Below are 27,528 nucleotides of genomic sequence, written 5' to 3'. Positions count from 1 at the left end.
TATGACAGGTGGTGGTCAGCGATGTCACCGCTGTATTATATATGACAGGTGGAGGTCAGTGATGTCACCGCTGTATTATATGACAGGTGGAGGTCAGTGATGTCACCGCTGTATTATATGACAGGTGGAGGTCAGTGATGTCACCGCTGTATTATATGACAGGTGGTGGTCAGCGATGTCACCGCTGTATTATATATGACAGGTGGAGGTCAGCGATGTCACCGCTGTATTATATATGACAGGTGGAGGTCAGCGATGTCACCGCTGTATTATATATGACAGGTGGAGGTCAGTGATGTCACCGCTGTATTATATGACAGGTGGAGGTCAGTGATGTCACCGCTGTATTATATGACAGGTGGTGGTCAGCGATGTCACCGCTGTATTATATGACAGGTGGTGGTCAGCGATGTCACCGCTGTATTATATGACAGGTGGAGGTCAGCGATGACACCGCTGTATTATATGACAGTTGGAGGTCAGCGATGTCACCGCTGTATTATATGACAGGTGGAGGTCAGCGATGTCACCGCTGTATTATATGACAGGTGGAGGTCAGTGATGTCACCGCTGTATTATATGACAGGTGGAGGTCAGCGATGTCACCGCTGTATTATATGACAGGTGGAGGTCAGTGATGTCACCGCTGTATTATATAACAGGTGGAAGTCAGTGATGTCACCGCTGTATTATATGACAGGTGGAGGTCAGTGATGTCACCGCTGTATTATATGACAGGTGGAGGTCAGTGATGTCACCGCTGTATTATATGACAGGTGGAGGTCAGCGATGTCACCGCTGTATTATATATGACAGGTGGAGGTCAGCGATGTCACCGCTGTATTATATGACAGGTGGAGGTCAGCGATGTCACCGCTGTATTATATGACAGGTGGTGGTCAGCGATGTCACCGCTGTATTATATGACAGGTGGAGGTCAGTGATGTCACCGCTGTATTATATGAAAGGTGGAGGTCAGCGATGTCACCGCTGTATTATATGACAGGTGGTGGTCAGCGATGTCACCGCTGTATTATATGACAGGTGGAGGTCAGTGATGTCACCAGCGATGTCACCGCTGTATTATATGACAGGTGGAGGTCAGTGATGTCACCGCTGTATTATATGACAGGTGGATGTCAGTGATGTCACCGCTGTATTATATGACAGGTGGAGGTCAGTGATGTCACCGCTGTATTATATGACAGGTGGAGGTCAGTGATGTCACCGCTGTATTATATGACAGGTGGAGGTCAGTGATGTCACCGCTGTATTATATATGACAGGTGGAGGTCAGTGATGTCACCACTGTATTATATATGACAGGTGGAGGTCAGTGATGTCACCGCTGTATTATATGACAGGTGGAGGTCAGCGATGTCACCGCTGTATTATATATGACAGGTGGAGGTCAGTGATGTCACCACTGTATTATATATGACAGGTGGAGGTCAGTGATGTCACCGCTGTATTATATGACAGGTGGAGGTCAGTGATGACACCGCTGTATTATATGACAGGTGGAGGTCAGTGATGTCACCGCTCTATTATATGACAGGTGGAGGTCAGCGATGTCACCGCTGTATTATATATGACAGGTGGAGGTCAGCGATGTCACCGCTTTATTATATGACAGGTGGAGGTCAGTGATGTCACCGCTGTATTATATGACAGGTGGAGGTCAGCGATGTCACCGCTGTATTATATATGACAGGTGGAGGTCAGTGATGTCACCACTGTATTATATGACAGGTGGAGGTCAGTGATGTCACCGCTGTATTATATGACAGGTGGAGGTCAGTGATGTCACCGCTGTATTATATGACAGGTGGAGGTCAGTGATGTCACCGCTGTATTATATATGACAGGTGGAGGTCAGTGATGTCACCGCTGTATTATATGACAGGTGGAGGTCAGTGATGTCACCGCTGTATTATATGACAGGTGGTGGTCAGTGATGTCACCGCTGTATTATATGACAGGTGGAGGTCAGTGATGACACCGCTGTATTATATGACAGGTGGAGGTCAGTGATGTCACCGCTGTATTATATGACAGGTGGAGGTCAGTGATGTCACCGCTGTATTATATGACAGGTGGAGGTCAGTGATGACACCGCTGTATTATATGACAGGTGGAGGTCAGTGATGTCACCGCTGTATTATATGACAGGTGGAGGTCAGTGATGTCACCGCTGTATTATATGACAGGTGGAGGTCAGTGATGTCACCGCTGTATTATATGACAGGTGGAGGTCAGTGATGTCACCGCTGTATTATATGACAGGTGGAGGTCAGTGATGTCACCGCTGTATTATATAACAGGTGGAGGTCAGTGATATCACCGCTGTATTATATGACAGGTGGAGGTCAGCGATGTCACCGCTGTATTATATGACAGGTGGAGGTCAGTGATGTCACCGCTGTATTATATAACAGGTGGAAGTCAGTGATGTCACCGCTGTATTATATGACAGGTGGTGGTCAGCGATGACACCGCTGTATTATATGACAGGTGGAGGTCAGTGATGTCACCGCTTTATTATATGAAAGGTGGAGGTCAGCGATGTCACCGCTGTATTATATGACAGGTGGTGGTCAGCGATGTCACCGCTGTATTATATGACAGGTGGAGGTCAGCGATGTCAGCGCTGTATTATATGACAGGTGGAGGTCAGTGATGTCACCGCTGTATTATATATGACAGGTGGAGGTCAGTGATGTCACCGCTGTATTATATGACAGGTGGAGGTCAGTGATGACACCGCTGTATTATATGACAGGTGGAGGTCAGCGATGTCACCGCTGTATTATATGACAGGTGGAGGTCAGTGATGTCACCGCTGTATTATATGACAGGTGGAGGTCAGCGATGTCACCGCTGTATTATATGACAGGTGGAGGTCAGCGATGTCACCGCTGTATTATATGACAGGTGAAGGTCAGTGATGTCACCGCTGTATTATATGACAGGTGGAGGTCAGTGATGTCACCGCTGTATTATATAACAGGTGGAAGTCAGTGATGTCACCGCTGTATTATATGACAGGTGGTGGTCAGCGATGTCACCGCTGTATTATATGACAGGTGGAGGTCAGCGATGACACCGCTGTATTATATGACAGGTGGAGGTCAGCGATGTCACCGCTGTATTATATATGACAGGTGGAGGTCAGCGATGTCACCGCTGTATTATATATGACAGGTGGAGGTCAGTGATGTCACCGCTGTATTATATGACAGGTGGAGGTCAGTGATGTCACCGCTGTATTATATAACAGGTGGAGGTCAGTGATATCACCGCTGTATTATATGACAGGTGGAGGTCAGCGATGTCACCGCTGTATTATATGACAGGTGGAGGTCAGTGATGTCACCGCTGTATTATATATGACAGGTGGAGGTCGGTGATGTCACCGCTGTATTATATGACAGGTGGAGGTCAATGATGTCACCGCTGTATTATATGACAGGTGGAGGTCAGCGATGTCACCGCTGTATTATATGACAGGTGGAGGTCAGTGATGTCACCGCTGTATTATATGACAGGTGGAGGTCAGCGATGTCACCACTGTATTATATGACAGGTGGAGGTCAGTGATGTCACCGCTGTATTATATGACAGGTGGAGGTCAGTGATGTCACAGCTGTATTATATCACAGGTGGAGGTCAGCGATGTCACCGCTGTATTATATATGACAGGTGGAGGTCAGTGATGTCACCGCTGTATTATATGACAGGTGGAGGTCAGTGATGTCACCGCTGTATTATATAACAGGTGGAGGTCAGTGATATCACCGCTGTATTATATGACAGGTGGAGGTCAGCGATGTCACCGCTGTATTATATGACAGGTGGAGGTCAGTGATGACACCGCTGTATTATATGACAGGTGGAGGTCAGTGATGTCACCGCTGTATTATATGACAGGTGGAGGTCAGCGATGTCACCGCTGTATTATATGACAGGTGGAGGTCAGTGATGTCACCAGTGATGTCACCGCTGTATTATATGACAGGTGGAGGTCAGTGATGTCACCGCTGTATTATATGACAGGTGGAGGTCAGTGATGACACCGCTGTATTATATGACAGGTGGAGGTCAGTGATGTCACCGCTGTATTATATGACAGGTGGAGGTCAGTGATGTCACCGCTGTATTATATGACAGGTGGAGGTCGGTGATGTCACCAGTGATGTCACAGCTGTATTATATGACAGGTGGAGGTCAGTGATGTCACCGCTGTATTATATGACATGTGGAGAGAGATGACGCACCTCTTGCACAGCGCCCAGGTCAGTAATGCGATGGCCGACAGGAGGAGGACCCCGGTGATGGTCAGGACCACCATGAACCAGACATCCGGCTGCCAGTATTCCAGGGTCTTATGGACGATTCTCGTTTGCTTCTCTGGTGTCTGGAATGAAGATGATAAAACATGGCGACTGCCGCTCGTTGTCCCCTCCCCCCCATCGTCCTCTGTGCCCCTCAGTGGTAGCATTAACCCTCCGATGTCAGACATCCCTTATGTTCATGTTGGGGTCCTGGAGCCCCTGAGACACACAGTAACCACATATCACACCCAGCGCCCGCTCACCGGGGTGGTTTTGGTGGTCGTCGCCATCGTCGTGGTCCAGGGGATGACGGTCACGAACACAGTGGCTGTGGTGCTGAACTGCGGGGGGCCCGGGCCGTCCGTCACCTTAACGAGTAGCTCGTACTTCTGCGGATCCATCAGGCCGTCCGGGTTAAAGGAGAAGCCGTTGTGCAGCAACGCGGGGCCAGCCAAGCGGAAGCGGCTGTTATTGTTACCTGCGGGACAGGCGCACATGAGACCCCGCCCACAGCTGGAGACCCCGCCCACAGCCAGAGACCCCGCCCACAGCTCGAGACCCCACCCACAGCCCCCACAACTCCAGGACCCCGCCCACAGCCCAGGACTTTATGGCCACGGCGCGGCTGCCTCGCTCACCTCCCACAATGGCGTAGCTCAGCACGGACGTCACGTCTTTGTCGCTGCAGGTTAATGTCAGGAACGGGGAGGTGGTCAGCAGAGTGGAGTAGATGGTGGCGAAATAAACCGGCGGGCTGCAGACCGGGGGGTTGTCGTTATAGTCCTGTGTCAGAAATATTATAAAATATTAATATCAGGGAAATGTTCGTCCATATCTGCCTGAGATAGATGTTCACCCCCCTCCCTTATTCCCCTTCTGCTCAGCACAAAAGCCCCAATTAACACACGCCTGGTAAATAGTTTATGCAAACAATGCCAGGCAAGGAGTGTTATAACTTCATTAGGAAGCAAGCATCGTGTCTCTGAAAGACGCAGGAGGTAATTATAACTCAGGCTTGCACTAATTTGCGTGTAACTGTTGAAGCTGCTTCCCGAGCTTCAAAGGGGAATTTGCAGACATGATGACTCCGATATGAATTATGAGATATTACGAGTTACACACGTCCGGCAATAACGAGACCCAAATGGGTAGTGACCAAATCAGCCCAGGAATGTATAGGTAGTTTTCCAGTGCTGTAACCAAAATCAGGGAGCTGTAGCGCAAAAACACCAGAATGGCAGACTGCAGCTATGTGATATCTAAATAAAGATAAAATCATAAGGGAAAAAATGGCGTAGTTTGCATGCTTCTGCGATCAACGAGCGATGAGTTATTGCAGAAGTCAGCGTTTTTAATAAAAATGTACAGGCTGGAGACCGGCCCACATGATGTCACCACAAGGGGCGTGTGGCCAGATCTCCCCTTAGGTATAAGAGAACCCATGGAGAAGACAGGAGCACTCATTGCTGGGGGGAATACAAATTATACGCAAAGGGTCCTGTTCAATAACAGCATAATACAACTGGTGAGCCCCTCCTCTACCTATACTGAGTCGTCTCAGCGATCGTATAGTGTAAGTAAGTTTTCTTCTTTCCTCCTGTTTATTTTATGTAACTGCGTATGTATTTTAATGTCTCCTTTGTAACATCCTTGTATATATTTTAAACACTGCCTCCCTTTTGGATTAAATATAAAATTTAATAGTTCTGTTTCTTTTGTTCTGTAATCGTTCCCTTCCCCGAAGCCATACGCTACCAAAATGCAGGCGTCCGACCAGGCCTGTATTATATTTCAAACTCAGCCGGTGGTGGCAGAGAGTATTAATAATTGGGTTATCGTGAAGCTGACAGTGACCGTACGGAAGGCGTTAAACACGGATTCCAGGCTGTGGAACCCAGGATGTTGCGCCATACGCTCACTGGTCGCTTAGCGATACCTACGTAGAGAGTAGTCTGGATCGCGTGCTCGCGACTCCGGACAAAATACGGACAGCGTGACGGCACGGTGAGATATTGTGTGATCTCCCCGGTGTCGTCCTGATTGTGTGTGGGTGGAATCCCTGACAAATTGGTGGCAGCGGTGGGATATTGTATGATCCTGCCGATGTCGTCCCTGACATCCTGGAACAAGATGGACGTAGCGGTAACGAGTCCGCAGTCACTACAAGACGGCGCAAATAATAGGACACCACCGCGGCTCGCGCCTCCAGCTACCGAGGTCACCGCTGAACTACAACTCCCAGCATCCTGTGTGCTCTGATTTGACATTAGGTTGCTGACACTAGATCCGGTCTGCACAGTGAGAGGGACGGACGCGGGGGCAGATTCCTGTGGCTGGCTGCCAGGCAGAACTAACAGGGGGACGTAGCTCTGGGCGACAGCTAGTGTCTGAGTGGATGAGGCATCACGGGCTGCTGTCACTGAGTGAGAAGAGCTCAGTTTCCAGTCAGAGAGGCAGCGTGGGAAGGCAGGCGGGGGGCAGCGGAGGCAGGCGGGGAGAGGGGACAGTGGGCAGTTGGGGTGCAGAACGGAAAGTTGGTGGGGGTGCAGAACGGAAAGTTGGTGGGGGGACAGTCGGGTGGTCAGGGAACAGTGGCCTCTTACCATTACACTGACGGTGACGCTACAGAATACCGTCCTCTGTTTTGTAGGATCCGGGACGATGTCGTTGTCGAGGTCGACCACCTCAATCTTCAGGGAGTAGCTGCTTGTTGTCTCAAAATCCAGGGGTCTGAGCAGGTTCACCTCTCCTGGAATGGAGAGAAGGTCCATGACACCCCCTCATAATCCCGACACACGACATCCCCCCATAATCCTGACACACACGACATCCTCCCGACACACACACACGACACCCCCCCATAATCCCGACACACACACGACATCCCCCCCATAATCCCGACACACACACACGACACCCCCCGATAATCCCGACACACACACACACGACACCCCCCCATAATCCCGACACACACGACCCCCCCCATAATGCCGACACACACACGACATCCCCCCCATAATCCCGACACACATACACGACATCCACCCCCATAATCCAGAAACACACGACATCCACCCCCTAATCCCGACACACACACACGACACCCCCCCATAATCCCGACACCCATGACCCCCCCCATAATCCCGACACACACACGACATCCCCCACCCATAATCCCGAAACACATACACGACATCCACCCCCATAATCCAGACACACACGACATCTACCCCCCATAATCCCGACACACACACGACATCCCCCCATAATCCCGACACACACGCGACATCCCCCCCATAATCCCGACACACACGACATCCAACCCCCATAATCCCGACACACACGACATCCAACCCCCATAATCCAGACACACACGACATCCATCCCCCCATAATCCCGACACACACGACATCCATCCCCCCAAAATCCCGACACAGACGACATCCCCCCATAATCCCGACACACGCGACATCCCCCCCATAATCCCGACACACACGACATCCCCCCCATAATCCCGACACACACGACATCCACCCCCATAATCCCGACACACACGACATCCACCCCCATAATCCCGACACAGACGACATCCCCCCCATAATCCCGACACAGACGACATCCCCCCATAATCCCGACACACACGCGACATCCCCCCCATAATCCCGACACACACGCGACATCCCCCCCATAATCCCGACACACACGCGACACCCCCCCCCATAATCCCGACACACACGCGACACCCCCCCCCATAATCCCGACACACACACACACGACATCCCCCCCCATAATCCCGACACACACGACATCCAACCCCCATAATCCCGACACACACGACATCCAACCCCCATAATCCAGACACACACGACATCCATCCCCCCATAATCCCGACACACACGACATCCATCCCCCCATAATCCCGACACACACGACATCCCCCCCATAATCCCGACACACGCGACATCCCCCCCATAATCCCGACACACACGACATCCCCCCCATAATCCCGACACACACGACATCCACCCCCATAATCCCGACACACACGACATCCACCCCCATAATCCCGACACACACGACATCCACCCCCATAATCCCGACACACAAGACATCCCCCCCATAATCCAGACACAGACGACATCCCCCCCATAATCCCGACACAGACGACATCCCCCCATAATCCCGACACAGACGACATCCCCCCCATAATCCCGACACACACGACATCCCCCCCATAATCCGGACACACACGACATCCACCCCCATAATCCTGACACACACGACATAAACCCCCATAATCCCGACACACACGACACCCCCCCATAGTCCCGACACACAAGACATCACCCCCATAATCCCGACACACACGACATCCCCCCCATAATCCCGACACACACGACATCCCCCCATAATCCCGACACACACGACATCCCCCTTCCCTGTACTCCCAGTGCCAGCTGTAGCCATTTTGTTATACAAAGCGCCTCCTCCGCAGAATAACTGCCGCCCTCCTGGCTGATAATCTGGGGTGTTTTACCGGTTCTCGGGATGACGTAGAAGACGGGAGGATTCGGACCCCCAACAATGGAGAACTGCACGTTGTTGAATGGGTAGTCGGCGTCGGTGGCGTTAATCTGCCCCACAACGGTCCCGAAGCCGGCGTTCTCACTAACAGTGAAGGTGGACGGCCCGACGCAGAGCGGAGAGTAATCATTAACCGCGGTCACCGTGATGAAGACCGGAATACTGGCTGCAAAGCAGAGACACGGGGTCACCGGAGCAGAAAGGGGCGACGGATCCCCCCGACCCCATATACTAAAAGGAACCCAAAATCCACAGACACAGAGGCGACTGCACACGGCTCCGACCTCCTCCGCGCAGCACTCACTGCTCAGCCGCGGCGTCCCGCTGTCCGTCACCACCACCGACGCCGCGTACTGGAAGTTCACACTCGCCATCTGATAGGAGTCGTAGTTCAGAGAGCTGTTAATCTGCAGAGAGAGCGGGGGGCCGGAGCGTAATAACAACCGGATGTCAGTGCCGGAGCGTAATAAGAGGCTGATATCAGTCACATATGATGTAATGTCTGGAGGTTATATCAGTACTGGAGCGTTATAAGAGGCTGATATCAGTCACATATGGTGTAATGTCTGGAGGTTATATCAGTACTGGAGCGTTATAAGAGGGGCTGATATCAGTCACATATGATGTAATGTCTGGAGGTTATATCAGTACTGGAGCGTTATAAGAGGCTGATATCAGTCACATATGATGTAATGTCTGGAGGTTATATCAGTACTGGAGCTTTATAAGATGCTGATATCAGTCACATATGATGTAATGTCTGGAGGTTATATCAGTACTGGAGCGTTATAAGAGAGGCTGATATCAGTCACATATGGTGTAATGTCTGGAGGTTATATCAGTACTGGAGCGTTATAAGAGGGGCTAATATCAGTCACATATGGTGTAATGTCTGGAGGTTATATCAGTACTGGAGCGTTATAAGAGAGGCTGATATCAGTCACATATGATGTAATGTCTGGAGGTTATATCAGTACTGGAGCGTTATAAGAGGCTGATATCAGTCACATATGATGTAATGTCTGGAGGTTATATCAGTACTGAAGCGTTATAAGAGGCTGATATCAGTCACATATGATGTAATGTCTGGAGGTTATATCAGTACTGGAGCGTTATAAGAGGCTGATATCAGTCACATATGATGTAATGTCTGGAGGTTATATCAGTACTGGAGCGTTATAAGAGAGGCTGATATCAGTCACATATGGTGTAATGTCTGGAGGTTATATCAGTACTGGAGCGTTATAAGAGGGGCTGATATCAGTCACATATGATGTAATGTCTGGAGGTTATATCAGTACTGGAGCGTTATAAGAGGCTGATATCAGTCACATATGATGTAATGTCTGGAGGTTATATCAGTACTGGAGCTTTATAAGATGCTGATATCAGTCACATATGATGTAATGTCTGGAGGTTATATCAGTACTGGAGCGTTATAAGAGAGGCTGATATCAGTCACATATGATGTAATGTCTGGAGGTTATATCAGTACTGGAGCGTTATAAGAGGCTGATATCAGTCACATATGATGTAATGTCTGGAGGTTATATCAGTACTGGAGCTTTATAAGATGCTGATATCAGTCACATATGATGTAATGTCTGAAGGTTATATCAGTACTGGAGCGTTATAAGAGGCTGATATCAGTCACATATGATGTAATGTCTGGAGGTTATATCAGTACTGGAGCGTTATAAGAAGCTGATATCAGTCACATATGGTGTAATGTCTGGAGGTTATATCAGTACTGGAGAGTTATAAGAGGAGCTGATATCAGTCACATATGATGTAATGTCTGGAGGTTATATCAGTACTGGAGCGTTATAAGAGGGGCTAATATCAGTCACATATGATGTAATGTCTGGAGGTTATATCAGTACTGGAGCGTTATAAGAGAGGCTGATATCAGTCACATATGGTGTAATGTCTGGAGGTTATATCAGTACTGGAGCGTTATAAGAGAGGCTGATATCAGTCACATATGGTGTAATGTCTGGAGGTTATATCAGTATTGGAGCGATATAAGAGGGGCTGATATCAGTCACATATGGTGTAAAGTCTGGAGGTTATATCAGTATTGGAGCGTTATAAGAGGGGCTGATATCAGTCACATATGATGTAATGTCTGGAGATTATATCAGTACTGGAGCGTTATAAGAGGATGATATCAGTCACATATGGTGTAATGTCTGGAGATTATATCAGTACTGGAGCGTTATAAGAGGAGCTCATATCAGTCACATATGGTGTAATGTCTGGAGATTATATCAGTACTGGAGCGTTATAAGAGGGGCTGATATCAGTCACATATGGTGTAATGTCTGGAGGTTATATCAGTACTGGAGCGTTATAAGAGGAGCTGATATCAGTCACATATGATGTAATGTCTGGAGGTTATATCAGTACTGGAGCATTATAAGAGGCTGATATCAGTCACATATGATGTAATGTCTGGAGATTATATCAGTACTGGAGCCTTATAAGAGGCTGATATCAGTCACATATGGTGTAATGTCTGGAGGTTATATCAGTACTGGAGCGTTATAAGAGGCTGATATCAGTCACATATGATGTAATGTCTGGAGGTTATATCACTACTGGAGCGTTATAAGAGGGGCTGATATCAGTCACATATGGTGTAATGTCTGGAGGTTATATCACTACTGGAGCGTTATAAGAGGGGCTGATATCAGTCACATATGGTGTAATGTCTGGAGGTTATATCAGTACTGGAGCGTTATGAGAGGTGCTGATATCAGTCACATATGATGTAATGTCTGGAGGTTATATCAGTACTGGAGCATTATAAGAGGCTGATATCAGTCACATATGATGTAATGTCTGGAGATTATATCAGTACTGGAACGTTATAAGAGGCTGATATCAGTCGCATATGGTGTAATGTCTGGAGGTTATATCAGTACTGGAGCGTTATAAGAGGAGCTGATATCAGTCACATATGGTGTAATGTCTGGAGGTTATATCAGTACTGGAGCGTTATAAGAGAGGCTGATATCAGTCACATATGATGTAATGTCTGGAGATTATATCAGTACTGGAGCGTTATAAGAGGGGCTAATATCAGTCACATATGATGTAATGTCTGGAGGTTATATCAGTACTGGAGCTTTATAAGATGCTGATATCAGTCACATATGATGTAATGTCTGAAGGTTATATCAGTACTGGAGCGTTATAAGAGGCTGATATCAGTCACATATGATGTAATGTCTGGAGGTTATATCAGTACTGGAGCGTTATAAGAGAGGCTGATATCAGTCACATATGGTGTAATGTCTGGAGGTTATATCAGTACTGGAGCTTTATAAGATGCTGATATCAGTCACATATGATGTAATGTCTGGAGGTTATATCAGTACTGGAGCGTTATAAGAGGCTGATATCAGTCACATATGATGTAATGTCTGGAGGTTATATCAGTACTGGAGCGTTATAAGAGAGGCTGATATCAGTCACATATGGTGTAATGTCTGGAGGTTATATCAGTATTGGAGCGTTATAAGAGGGGCTGATATCAGTCACATATGATGTAATGTCTGGAGGTTATATCAGTACTGGAGCGTTATAAGAGGCTGATATCAGTCACATATGATGTAATGTCTGGAGGTTATATCAGTACTGGAGCGTTATAAGAGGGGCTGATATCAGTCACATATGATGTAATGTCTGGAGGTTATATCAGTACTGGAGAGTTATAAGAGGCTGATATCAGTCACATATGGTGTAATGTCTGGAGGTTATATCAGTACTGGAGCGTTATAAGAGGGGCTAATATCAGTCACATATGGTGTAATGTCTGGAGGTTATATCAGTACTGGAGCGTTATAAGAGAGGCTGATATCAGTCACATATGGTGTAATGTCTGGAGGTTATATCAGTACTGGAGCTTTATAAGATGCTGATATCAGTCACATATGGTGTAATGTCTGGAGGTTATATCAGTACTGAAGCGTTATAAGAGGCTGATATCAGTCACATATGATGTAATATCTGGAGGTTATATCAGTACTGGAGCGTTATAAGAGGGGCTGATATCAGTCACATATGGTGTAATGTCTGGAGGTTATATCAGTACTGGAGCGTTATAAGAGGCTGATATCAGTCACATATGATGTAATGTCTGGAGGTTATATCAGTACTGGAGCGTTATAAGAGGCTGATATCAGTCACATATGATGTAATGTCTGGAGGTTATATCCGTACTGGAGCGTTATAAGAGAGGCTGATATCAGTCACATATGATGTAATGTCTGGAGGTTATATCAGTACTGGAGCGTTATAAGAGGCTGATATCAGTCACATATGATGTAATGTCTGGAGGTTATATCAGTACTGGAGCTTTATAAGATGCTGATATCAGTCACATATGATGTAATGTCTGAAGGTTATATCAGTACTGGAGCGTTATAAGAGGCTGATATCAGTCACATATGATGTAATGTCTGGAGGTTATATCAGTACTGGAGCGTTATAAGAGAGGCTGATATCAGTCACATATGGTGTAATGTCTGGAGGTTATATCAGTACTGGAGCTTTATAAGATGCTGATATCAGTCACATATGATGTAATGTCTGGAGGTTATATCAGTACTGGAGTGTTATAAGAGGCTGATATCAGTCACATATGATGTAATGTCTGGAGGTTATATCAGTACTGGAGCGTTATAAGAGGCTGATATCAGTCACATATGATGTAATATCTGGAGGTTATATCAGTACTGGAGCGTTATAAGAGGGGCTGATATCAGTCACATATGGTGTAATGTCTGGAGATTATATCAGTACTGGAGCGTTATAAGAGGCTGATATCAGTCACATATGGTGTAATGTCTGGAGGTTATATCAGTATTGGAGCGTTATAAGAGGGGCTGATATCAGTCACATATGGTGTAATGTCTGGAGATTATATCAGTACTGGAGCGTTATAAGAGGAGCTCATATCAGTCACATATGGTGTAATGTCTGGAGATTATATCAGTACTGGAGCGTTATAAGAGGGGCTGATATCAGTCACATATGGTGTAATGTCTGGAGGTTATATCAGTACTGGAGCATTATAAGAGGGGCTGATATCAGTCACATATGATGTAATGTCTGGAGATTATATCAGTACTGGAGCGTTATAAGAGGATGATATCAGTCACATATGGTGTAATGTCTGGAGATTATATCAGTACTGGAGCGTTATAAGAGGAGCTCATATCAGTCACATATGGTGTAATGTCTGGAGATTATATCAGTACTGGAGCGTTATAAGAGGGGCTGATATCAGTCACATATGATGTAATGTCTGGAGGTTATATCAGTACTGGAGCGTTATAAGAGAGGCTGATATCAGTCACATATGGTGTAATGTCTGGAGGTTATATCAGTACTGGAGCTTTATAAGATGCTGATATCAGTCACATATGATGTAATGTCTGGAGGTTATATCAGTACTGGAGCGTTATAAGAGGCTGATATCAGTCACATATGATGTAATGTCTGGAGGTTATATCAGTACTGGAGCGTTATAAGAGGCTGATATCAGTCACATATGATGTAATATCTGGAGGTTATATCAGTACTGGAGCGTTATAAGAGGGGCTGATATCAGTCACATATGGTGTAATGTCTGGAGATTATATCAGTACTGGAGCGTTATAAGAGGCTGATATCAGTCACATATGGTGTAATGTCTGGAGGTTATATCAGTATTGGAGCGTTATAAGAGGGGCTGATATCAGTCACATATGGTGTAATGTCTGGAGATTATATCAGTACTGGAGCGTTATAAGAGGAGCTCATATCAGTCACATATGGTGTAATGTCTGGAGATTATATCAGTACTGGAGCGTTATAAGAGGGGCTGATATCAGTCACATATGGTGTAATGTCTGGAGGTTATATCAGTACTGGAGCATTATAAGAGGGGCTGATATCAGTCACATATGATGTAATGTCTGGAGATTATATCAGTACTGGAGCGTTATAAGAGGATGATATCAGTCACATATGGTGTAATGTCTGGAGATTATATCAGTACTGGAGCGTTATAAGAGGAGCTCATATCAGTCACATATGGTATAATGTCTGGAGATTATATCAGTACTGGAGCGTTATAAGAGGGGCTGATATCAGTCACATATGGTGTAATGTCTGGAGGTTATATCAGTACTGGAGCGTTATAAGAGAGGCTGATATCAGTCACATATGGTGTAATGTCTGGAGGTTATATCAGTATTGGAGCGTTATAAGAGGAGCTGATATCAGTCACATATGATGTAATGTCTGGAGGTTATATCAGTACTGGAGCATTATAAGAGGCTGATATCAGTCACATATGATGTAATGTCTGGAGATTATATCAGTACTGGAGCCTTATAAGAGGCTGATATCAGTCACATATGATGTAATGTCTGGAGGTTATATCAGTACTGGAGCGTTATAAGAGGGGCTGATATCAGTCACATATGGTGTAATGTCTGGAGGTTATATCACTACTGGAGCGTTATAATAGGGGCTGATATCAGTCACATATGGTGTAATGTCTGGAGGTTATATCAGTACTGGAGCGTTATAAGAGGTGCTGATATCAGTCACATATGATGTAATGTCTGGAGGTTATATCAGTACTGGAGCATTATAAGAGGCTGATATCAGTCAGATATGATGTAATGTCTGGAGATTATATCAGTACTGGAGCGTTATAAGAGGCTGATATCAGTCACATATGGTGTAATGTCTGGGGGTTATATCAGTACTGGAGCGTTATAAGAGCGGCTGATATCAGTCGCATATGGTGTAATGTCTGGAGGTTATATCAGTACTGGAGCGTTATAAAAGGAGCTGATATCAGTCACATATGGTGTAATGTCTGGAGGTTATATCAGTACTGGAGCGTTATAAGAGGAGCTGATATCAGTCACATATGATGTAATGTCTGGAGATTATATCAGTACTGGAGCGTTATAAGAGGAGCTGATATCAGTCACATATGATGTAATGTCTGGAGGTTATATCAGTACTGGAGCGTTATAAGAGGCTGATATCAGTCACATATGATGTAATGTCTGGAGGTTATATCCGTACTGGAGAGTTATAAGAGGCTGATATCAGTCACATATGGTGTAATGACTGGAGGTTATATCAGTACTGGAGCGTTATAAGAGGGGCTAATATCAGTCACATATGGTGTAATGTCTGGAGGTTATATCAGTACTGGAGCGTTATAAGAGAGGCTGATATCAGTCACATATGGTGTAATGTCTGGAGGTTATATCAGTACTGGAGCTTTATAAGATGCTGATATCAGTCACATATGGTGTAATGTCTGGAGGTTATATCAGTACTGAAGCGTTATAAGAGGCTGTTATCAGTCACATATGATGTAATGTCTGGAGGTTATATCAGTACTGGAGCGTTATAAGAGGCTGATATCAGTCACATATGATGTAATGTCTGGAGGTTATATCAGTACTGGAGCGTTATAAGAGAGGCTGATATCAGTCACATATGATGTAATGTCTGGAGGTTATATCAGTACTGGAGCGTTATAAGAGGCTGATATCAGTCACATATGATGTAATGTCTGGAGGTTATATCAGTACTGGAGCTTCATAAGATGCTGATATCAGTCAGATATGATGTAATGTCTGAAGGTTATATCAGTACTGGAGCGTTATAAAAGGCTGATATCAGTCACATATGATGTAATGTCTGGAGGTTATATCAGTACTGGAGCGTTATAAGAGAGGCTGATATCAGTCACATATGGTGTAATGTCTGGAGGTTATATCAGTACTGGAGCTTTATGAGATGCTGATATCAGTCACATATGATGTAATGTCTGGAGGTTATATCAGTACTGGAGCGTTATAAGAGGCTGATATCAGTCACATATGGTGTAATGTCTGGAGGTTATATCAGTACTGGAGAGTTATAAGAGGAGCTGATATCAGTCACATATGATGTAATGTCTGGAGATTATATCAGTACTGGAGCGTTATAAGAGGGGCTGATATCAGTCACATATGGTGTAATGTCTGGAGATTATATCAGTACTGGAGCGTTATAAGAGGCTGATATCAGTCACATATGATGTAATGTCTGGAGGTTATATCCGTACTGGAGCGTTATAAGAGAGGCTGATATCAGTCACATATGATGTAATGTCTGGAGGTTATATCAGTACTGGAGCTTTATAAGATGCTGATATCAGTCACATATGATGTAATGTCTGAAGGTTATATCAGTACTGGAGCGTTATAAGAGGCTGATATCAGTCACATATGATGTAATGTCTGGAGGTTATATCAGTACTGGAGCGTTATAAGAGAGGCTGATATCAGTCACATATGGTGTAATGTCTGGAGGTTATATCAGTACTGGAGCTTTATAAGATGCTGATATCAGTCACATATGATGTAATGTCTGGAGGTTATATCAGTACTGGAGCGTTATAAGAGGCTGATATCAGTCACATATGATGTAATGTCTGGAGGTTATATCAGTACTGGAGCGTTATAAGAGGCTGATATCAGTCACATATGATGTAATATCTGGAGGTTATATCAGTACTGGAGCGTTATAAGAGGGGCTGATATCAGTCACATATGGTGTAATGTCTGGAGATTATATCAGTACTGGAGCGTTATAAGAGGCTGATATCAGTCACATATGGTGTAATGTCTGGAGGTTATATCAGTATTGGAGCGTTATAAGAGGGGCTGATATCAGTCACATATGGTGTAATGTCTGGAGATTATATCAGTACTGGAGCGTTATAAGAGGAGCTCATATCAGTCACATATGGTGTAATGTCTGGAGATTATATCAGTACTGGAGCGTTATAAGAGGGGCTGATATCAGTCACATATGGTGTAATGTCTGGAGGTTATATCAGTACTGGAGCATTATAAGAGGGGCTGATATCAGTCACATATGATGTAATGTCTGGAGATTATATCAGTACTGGAGCGTTATAAGAGGATGATATCAGTCACATATGGTGTAATGTCTGGAGATTATATCAGTACTGGAGCGTTATAAGAGGAGCTCATATCAGTCACATATGGTGTAATGTCTGGAGATTATATCAGTACTGGAGCGTTATAAGAGGGGCTGATATCAGTCACATATGATGTAATGTCTGGAGGTTATATCAGTACTGGAGCGTTATAAGAGAGGCTGATATCAGTCACATATGGTGTAATGTCTGGAGGTTATATCAGTACTGGAGCTTTATAAGATGCTGATATCAGTCACATATGATGTAATGTCTGGAGGTTATATCAGTACTGGAGCGTTATAAGAGGCTGATATCAGTCACATATGATGTAATGTCTGGAGGTTATATCAGTACTGGAGCGTTATAGGAGGCTGATATCAGTCACATATGATGTAATATCTGGAGGTTATATCAGTACTGGAGCGTTATAAGAGGGGCTGATATCAGTCACATATGGTGTAATGTCTGGAGGTTATATCAGTACTGGAGCGTTATAAGAGGCTGATATCAGTCACATATGATGTAATGTCTGGAGGTTATATCAGTACTGGAGCGTTATAGGAGGCTGATATCAGTCACATATGATGTAATATCTGGAGGTTATATCAGTACTGGAGCGTTATAAGAGGGGCTGATATCAGTCACATATGGTGTAATGTCTGGAGATTATATCAGTACTGGAGCGTTATAAGAGGCTGATATCAGTCACATATGGTGTAATGTCTGGAGGTTATATCAGTATTGGAGCGTTATAAGAGGGGCTGATATCAGTCACATATGGTGTAATGTCTGGAGATTATATCAGTACTGGAGCGTTATAAGAGGAGCTCATATCAGTCACATATGGTGTAATGTCTGGAGATTATATCAGTACTGGAGCGTTATAAGAGGGGCTGATATCAGTCACATATGGTGTAATGTCTGGAGGTTATATCAGTACTGGAGCATTATAAGAGGGGCTGATATCAGTCACATATGATGTAATGTCTGGAGATTATATCAGTACTGGAGCGTTATAAGAGGATGATATCAGTCACATATGGTGTAATGTCTGGAGATTATATCAGTACTGGAGCGTTATAAGAGGAGCTCATATCAGTCACATATGGTATAATGTCTGGAGATTATATCAGTACTGGAGCGTTATAAGAGGGGCTGATATCAGTCACATATGGTGTAATGTCTGGAGGTTATATCAGTACTGGAGCGTTATAAGAGAGGCTGATATCAGTCACATATGGTGTAATGTCTGGAGGTTATATCAGTATTGGAGCGTTATAAGAGGAGCTGATATCAGTCACATATGATGTAATGTCTGGAGGTTATATCAGTACTGGAGCATTATAAGAGGCTGATATCAGTCACATATGATGTAATGTCTGGAGATTATATCAGTACTGGAGCCTTATAAGAGGCTGATATCAGTCACATATGATGTAATGTCTGGAGGTTATATCAGTACTGGAGCGTTATAAGAGGGGCTGATATCAGTCACATATGGTGTAATGTCTGGAGGTTATATCAGTACTGGAGCGTTATAAGAGGTGCTGATATCAGTCACATATGATGTAATGTCTGGAGGTTATATCAGTACTGGAGCATTATAAGAGGCTGATATCAGTCACATATGATGTAATGTCTGGAGGTTATATCAGTACTGGAGCGTTATAAGAGGCTGATATCAGTCACATATGATGTAATGTCTGGAGGTTATATCAGTACTGGAGCTTTATAAGATGCTGATATCAGTCAGATATGATGTAATGTCTGAAGGTTATATCAGTACTGGAGCGTTATAAGAGGCTGATATCAGTCACATATGATGTAATGTCTGGAGGTTATATCAGTACTGGAGCGTTATAAGAGGCTGATATCAGTCACATATGGTGTAATGTCTGGAGGTTATATCAGTACTGGAGCGTTATAAGAGGCTGATATCAGTCACATATGATGTAATGTCTGGAGGTTATATCAGTACTGGAGAGTTATAAGAGGCTGATATCAGTCACATATGGTGTAATGTCTGGAGGTTATATCAGTACTGGAGCGTTATAAGAGGGGCTAATATCAGTCACATATGGTGTAATGTCTGGAGGTTATATCAGTACTGGAGCGTTATAAGAGAGGCTGATATCAGTCACATATGATGTAATATCTGGAGGTTATATCAGTACTGGAGCGTTATAAGAGGGGCTGATATCAGTCACATATGGTGTAATGTCTGGAGGTTATATCAGTACTGAAGCGTTATAAGAGGCTGTTATCAGTCACATATGATGTAATGTCTGGAGGTTATATCAGTACTGGAGCGTTATAAGATGCTGATATCAGTCACATATGATGTAATGTCTGGAGGTTATATCAGTACTGGAGCGTTATAAGAGAGGCTGATATCAGTCACATATGATGTAATGTCTGGAGGTTATATCAGTACTGGAGCGTTATAAGAGGCTGATATCAGTCACATATGATGTAATGTCTGGAGGTTATATCAGTACTGGAGCTTTATAAGATGCTGATATCAGTCAGATATGATGTAATGTCTGAAGGTTATATCAGTACTGGAGCGTTATAAGAGGCTGATATCAGTCACATATGATGTAATGTCTGGAGGTTATATCAGTACTGGAGCGTTATAAGAGAGGCTGATATCAGTCACATATGGTGTAAGGTCTGGAGGTTATATCAGTACTGGAGAGTTATAAGAGGCTGATATCAGTCACATATGGTGTAATGTCTGGAGGTTATATCAGTACTGGAGCGTTATAAGAGGGGCTAATATCAGTCACATATGGTGTAATGTCTGGAGGTTATATCAGTACTGGAGCGTTATAAGAGAGGCTGATATCAGTCACATATGGTGTAATGTCTGGAGGTTATATCAGTACTGGAGCGTTATAAGAGAGGCTGATATCAGTCACATATGATGTAATGTCTGGAGGTTATATCCGTACTGGAGCGTTATAAGAGGCTGATATCAGTCACATATGATGTAATGTCTGGAGGTTATATCAGTACTGGAGCTTTATAAGATGCTGATATCAGTCAGATATGATGTAATGTCTGAAGGTTATATCAGTACTGGAGCGTTATAAGAGGCTGATATCAGTCACATATGATGTAATGTCTGGAGGTTATATCAGTACTGGAGCGTTATAAGAGGCTGATATCAGTCACATATGATGTAATGTCTGGAGGTTATATCAGTACTGGAGCGTTATAAGAGGCTGATATCAGTCACATATGGTGTAATGTCTGGAGGTTATATCAGTACTGGAGAGTTATAAGAGGAGCTGATATCAGTCACATATGATGTATTGTCTGGAGATTATATCAGTACTGGAGAGTTATAAGAGGGGCTAATATCAGTCACATATGATGTAATATCTGGAGGTTATATCAGTACTGGAGCGTTATAAGATGCTGATATCAGTCACATATGGTGTAATGTCTGGAGGTTATATCAGTACTGGAGCTTTATAAGATGCTGATATCAGTCACATATGATGTAATGTCTGGAGGTTATATCAGTACTGGAGCGTTATAAGAGGCTGATATCAGTCACATATGGTGTAATGTCTGGAGGTTATATCAGTACTGGAGCGTTATAAGAGGGGCTGATATCAGTCACATATGGTGTAATGTCTGGAGGTTATATCAGTACTGGAGCATTATAAGAGGCTGATATCAGTCACATATGATGTAATGTCTGGAGATTATATCAGTACTGGAGCGTTATGAGAGGAGCTGATATCAGTCACATATGATGTAATGTCTGGAGGTTATATCAGTACTGGAGCATTATAAGAGGCTGATATCAGTCACATATGATGTAATGTCTGGAGATTATATCAGTACTGGAGCCTTATAAGAGGCTGATATCAGTCACATATGGTGTAATGTCTGGAGGTTATATCAGTACTGGAGCGTTATAAGAGAGGCTGATATCAGTCACATATGATGTAATGTCTGGAGGTTATATCAGTACTGGAGCGTTATAAGAGGCTGATATCAGTCACATATGATGTAATGTCTGGAGGTTATATCAGTACTGGAGCGTTATAAGAGGCTGATATCAGTCACATATGATGTAATGTCTGGAGGTTATATCAGTACTGGAGCGTTATAAGAGAGGCTGATATCAGTCACATATGATGTAATGTCTGGAGGTTATATCAGTACTGGAGCGTTATAAGAGGCTGATATCAGTCACATATGATGTAATGTCTGGAGGTTATATCAGTACTGGAGCTTTATAAGATGCTGATATCAGTCAGATATGATGTAATGTCTGAAGGTTATATCAGTACTGGAGCGTTATAAGAGGCTGATATCAGTCACATATGATGTAATGTCTGGAGGTTATATCAGTACTGGAGCGTTATAAGAGGCTGATATCAGTCACATATGGTGTAATGTTTGGAGGTTCTATCAGTACTAGAGCTTTATAAGATGCTGATATCAGTCACATATGATGTAATGTCTGGAGGTTATATCAGTACTGGAGCGTTATAAGAGGCTGATATCAGTCACATATGGTGTAATGTCTGGAGGTTATATCAGTACTGGAGAGTTATAAGAGGAGCTGATATCAGTCACATATGATGTAATGTCTGGAGATTATATCAGTACTGGAGCGTTATAAGAGGGGTTAATATCAGTCACATATGATGTAATATCTGGAGGTTATATCAGTACTGGAGCGTTATAAGAGGGGCTGATATCAGTCACATATGGTGTAATGTCTGGAGATTATATCAGTACTGGAGCGTTATAAGAGGCTGATATCAGTCACATATGATGTAATGTCTGGAGGTTATATCAGTACTGGAGCGTTATAAGAGAGGCTGATATCAGTCACATATGGTGTAATGTCTGGAGATTATATCAGTACTGGAGCGTTATAAGAGGGGCTGATATCAGTCACATATGGTGTAATGTCTGGAGGTTATATCAGTACTGGAGCGTTATAAGAGGAGCTAATATCAGTCACATATGATGTAATGTCTGGAGGTTATATCAGTACTGGAGCATTATAAGAGGCTGATATCAGTCACATATGATGTAATGTCTGGAGATTATATCAGTACTGGAGCCTTATAAGAGTCTGATATCAGTCACATATGATGTAATGTCTGGAGGTTATATCAGTACTGGAGCGTTATAAGAGGCTGATACCAGTCACATATGATGTAATGTCTGGAGGTTATATCAGTACTGGAGCGTTATAAGAGAGGATGATATCAGTCACATATGATGTAATGTCTGGAGGTTATATCAGTACTGGAGCGTTATAAGAGGCTGATATCAGTCACATATGATGTAATGTCTGGAGGTTATATCAGTACTGGAGCTTTATAAGATGCTGATATCAGTCAGATATGATGTAATGTCTGGAGGTTATATCAGTACTGGAGCGTTATAAGAGGAGCTGATATCAGTCACATATGATGTAATGTCTGGAGGTTATATCAGTACTGGAGCTTTATAAGATGCTGATATCAGTCAGATATGATGTAATGTCTGAAGGTTATATCAGTACTGGAGCGTTATAAGAGGGGCTGATATCAGTCACATATGATGTAATGTCTGGAGGTTATATCAGTACTGGAGCGTTATAAGAGGCTGATATCAGTCACATATGGTGTAATGTCTGGAGGTTATATCAGTACTGGAGAGTTATAAGAGGAGCTGATATCAGTCACATATGATGTAATGTCTGGAGATTATATCAGTACTGGAGCGTTATAAGAGGGGCTAATATCAGTCACATATGATGTAATATCTGGAGGTTATATCATTACTGGAGCGTTATAAGAGGGGCTGATATCAGTCACATATGGTGTAATGTCTGGAGATTATATCAGTACTGGAGCGTTATAAGAGGCTGATATCAGTCACATATGATGTAATGTCTGGAGGTTATATCAGTACTGGAGCGTTATAAGAGAGGCGGATATCAGTCACATATGGTGTAATGTCTGGAGATTATATCAGTACTGGAGCGTTATAAGACGAGCTCATATCAGTCACATATGGTGTAATGTCTGGAGATTATATCAGTACTGGAGCGTTATAAGAGGAGCTGATATCAGTCACATATGATGTAATGTCTGGAGGTTATATCAGTACTGGAGCATTATAAGAGGCTGATATCAGTCACATATGATGTAATGTCTGGAGATTATATCAGTACTGGAGCCTTATAAGAGGCTGATATCAGTCACATATGGTGTAATGTCTGGAGTTTATATCAGTACTGGAGCATTATAAGAGGCTGATATCAGTCACATATGATGTAATGTCTGGAGGTTATATCAGTACTGGAGCGTTATAAGAGGGGCTGATATCAGTTACATACGGTGTAATGTCTGGAGGTTATATCACTACTGGAGCGTTATAAGAGGGGCTGATATCAGTCACATATGGTGTAATGTCTGGAGGTTATATCAGTACTGGAGCGTTATAAGAGGTGCTGATATCAGTCACATATGATGTAATGTCTGGAGGTTATATCAGTACTGGAGCATTATAAGAGGCTGATATCAGTCACATATGATGTAATGTCTGGAGATTATATCAGTACTGGAGCGTTATAAGAGGCTGATATCAGTCACATATGGTGTAATGTCTGGGGGTTATATCAGTACTGGAGCGTTATAAGAGGAGCTGATATCAGTCACATATGGTGTAATGTCTGGAGGTTATATCAGTACTGGAGCGTTATAAGAGGAGCTGATATCAGTCACATATGATGTAATGTCTGGAGGTTATATCAGTACTGGAGCGTTATAAGAGGCTGATATCAGTCACATATGATGTAATGTCTGGAGGTTATATCAGTACTGGAGCGTTATAAGAGGGGCTGATATCAGTCACATATGATGTAATGTCTGGAGGTTATATCAGTACTGGAGAGTTATAAGAGGCTGATATCAGTCACATATGGTGTATTGTCTGGAGGTTATATCAGTACTGGAGCGTTATAAGAGGGGCTAATATCAGTCACATATGGTGTAATGTCTGGAGGTTATATCAGTACTGGAGCGTTATAAGAGAGGCTGATATCAGTCACATATGGTGTAATGTCTGGAGGTTATATCAGTACTGGAGCTTTATAAGATGCTGATATCAGTCACATATGGTGTAATGTCTGGAGGTTATATCAGTACTGAAGCGTTATAAGAGGCTGATATCAGTCACATATGATGTAATGTCTGGAGGTTATATCAGTACTGGAGCGTTATAAGAGGCTGATATCAGTCACATATGATGTAATGTCTGGAGGTTATATCAGTACTGGAGCGTTATAAGAGGCTGATATCAGTCACATATGATGTAATGTCTGGAGGTTATATCAGTACTGGAGCGTTATAAGAGGGGCTGATATCAGTCACATATGGTGTAATGTCTGGAGGTTATATCAGTACTGGAGCGTTATAAGAGAGGCCGATATCAGTCACATATGGTGTAATGTCTGGAGGTTATATCAGTACTGGAGCGTTATAAGAGAGGCCGATATCAGTCACATATGGTGTAATGTCTGGAGGTTATATCAGTACTGGAGCTTTATAAGATGCTGATATCAGTCACATATGATGTAATGTCTGGAGGTTATATCAGTACTGGAGCGTTATAAGAGAGGCTGATATCAGTCACATATGATGTAATGTCTGGAGGTTATATCAGTACTGGAGCGTTATAAGAGAGGCTGATATCAGTCACATATGATGTAATGTCTGGAGGTTATATCAGTACTGGAGCATTATAAGAGGCTGATATCAGTCACATATGATGTAATGTCTGGAGGTTATATCAGTACTGGAGCTTTATAAGATGCTGATATCAGTCACATATGATGTAATGTCTGGAGGTTATATCAGTACTGAAGCGTTATAAGAGGCTGATATCAGTCACATATGATGTAATGTCTGGAGGTTATATCAGTACTGGAGCGTTATAAGAGGCTGATATCAGTCACATATGATGTAATGTCTGGAGGTTATATCAGTACTGGAGCGTTATAAGAGAGGCTGATATCAGTCACATATGATGTAATGTCTGGAGGTTATATCAGTACTGGAGCATTATAAGAGGCTGATATCAGTCACATATGATGTAATGTCTGGAGGTTATATCAGTACTGGAGCTTTATAAGATGCTGATATCAGTCACATATGATCTAATGTCTGAAGGTTATATCAGTACTGGAGCGTTATAAGAGGCTTTTATCAGTCACATATGATGTAATGTCTGGAGGTTATATCAGTACTGGAGCGTTATAAGAGGAGCTGATATCAGTCACATATGATGTAATGTCTGGAGGTTATATCAGTACTGGAGCGTTATAAGAGAGGCTGATATCAGTCACATATGGTGTAATGTCTGGAGGTTATATCAGTACTGGAGCGTTATAAGAGGAGCTGATATCAGTCACATATGATGTAATGTCTGGAGGTTATATCAGTACTGGAGCGTTATAAGAGGGGCTGATATCAGTCACATATGATGTAATGTCTGGAGGTTATATCAGTACTGGAGAGTTATAAGAGGCTGATATCAGTCACATATGGTGTAATGTCTGGAGGTTATATCAGTACTGGAGCGTTATAAGAGGGGCTAATATCAGTCACATATGGTGTAATGTCTGGAGGTTATATCAGTACTGGAGCGTTATAAGAGAGGCTGATATCAGTCACATATGGTGTAATGTCTGGAGGTTATATGAGTACTGGAACTTTATAAGATGCTGATATCAGTCACATATGGTGTAATGTCTGGAGGTTATATCAGTACTGAAGCGTTATAAGAGGCTGATATCAGTCACATATGATGTAATGTCTGGAGGTTATATCAGTACTGGAGCGTTATAAGAGGCTGATATCAGTCACATGATGTAATGTCTGAAGGTTATATCAGTACTGGAGCGTTATAAGAGAGGCTGATATCAGTCACATATGGTGTAATGTCTGGAGGTTATATCAGTACTGGAGCGTTATAAGAGGCTGATATCAGTCACATATGATGTAATGTCTGGAGGTTATATCAGTACTGGAGCGTTATAAGAGGCTGATATCAGTCACATATGATGTAATGTCTGGAGGTTATATCAGTACTGGAGCGTTATAAGAGGGGCTGATATCAGTCACATATGATGTAATGTCTGGAGGTTATATCAGTACTGGAGCGTTATAAGAGCTGATATCAGTCACATATGGTGTTATGTCTGGAGGTTATATCAGTGCTGGAGCGTTATAAGAGGCTGATATCAGTCACATATGGTGTAATGTCTGGAGGTTTTATCAGTACTGGAGCGTTATAAGAGGGGCTGATATCAGTCACATATGATGTAATGTCTGGAGGTTATATCAGTACTGGAGCGTTATAAGAGGGGCTGATATCAGTCACATATGATGTAATGTCTGGAGGTTATATCAGTACTGGAGCATTATAAGAGGCTGATATCAGTCACATATGATGTAATGTCTGGAGATTATATCAGTACTGGAGCGTTATAAGAGGCTGATATCAGTCACATATGGTGTAATGTCTGGAGGTTATATCAGTACTGGAGCGTTATAAGAGGGGCTGATATCA

At 43.4% G+C, this 27,528-nt stretch overlaps 1 protein-coding gene across 1 annotated transcript in view; it reads right to left on the bottom strand.

Annotated features, from left to right (window-relative positions):
* Nucleotides 1-27,528, bottom strand: part of CDHR4 (cadherin related family member 4) — a 338,602-nt gene that overhangs the window by 205,259 nt on the left and 105,815 nt on the right. Inside the window, exons 10-15 of the mRNA XM_073645213.1 lie at nt 9,223-9,325; nt 8,872-9,084; nt 6,938-7,083; nt 4,973-5,117; nt 4,598-4,812; nt 4,278-4,417 (exon numbers count right to left, since the gene is read on the bottom strand). Coding sequence (XP_073501314.1) covers nt 4,278-4,417; nt 4,598-4,812; nt 4,973-5,117; nt 6,938-7,083; nt 8,872-9,084; nt 9,223-9,325 — 962 coding nt within the window. The remainder of the gene's footprint in view (nt 1-4,277; nt 4,418-4,597; nt 4,813-4,972; nt 5,118-6,937; nt 7,084-8,871; nt 9,085-9,222; nt 9,326-27,528) is intronic.

Source organism: Phyllobates terribilis, unplaced genomic scaffold (assembly GCF_046119375.1).
Source record: "Phyllobates terribilis strain yellow unplaced genomic scaffold, ASM4611937v1 Scaffold_8__6_contigs__length_399053987, whole genome shotgun sequence".
In the NCBI taxonomy this organism is placed as follows: Eukaryota; Metazoa; Chordata; class Amphibia; order Anura; family Dendrobatidae; genus Phyllobates; species Phyllobates terribilis.
This window is presented reverse-complemented; position numbering and strand designations above follow the sequence as displayed.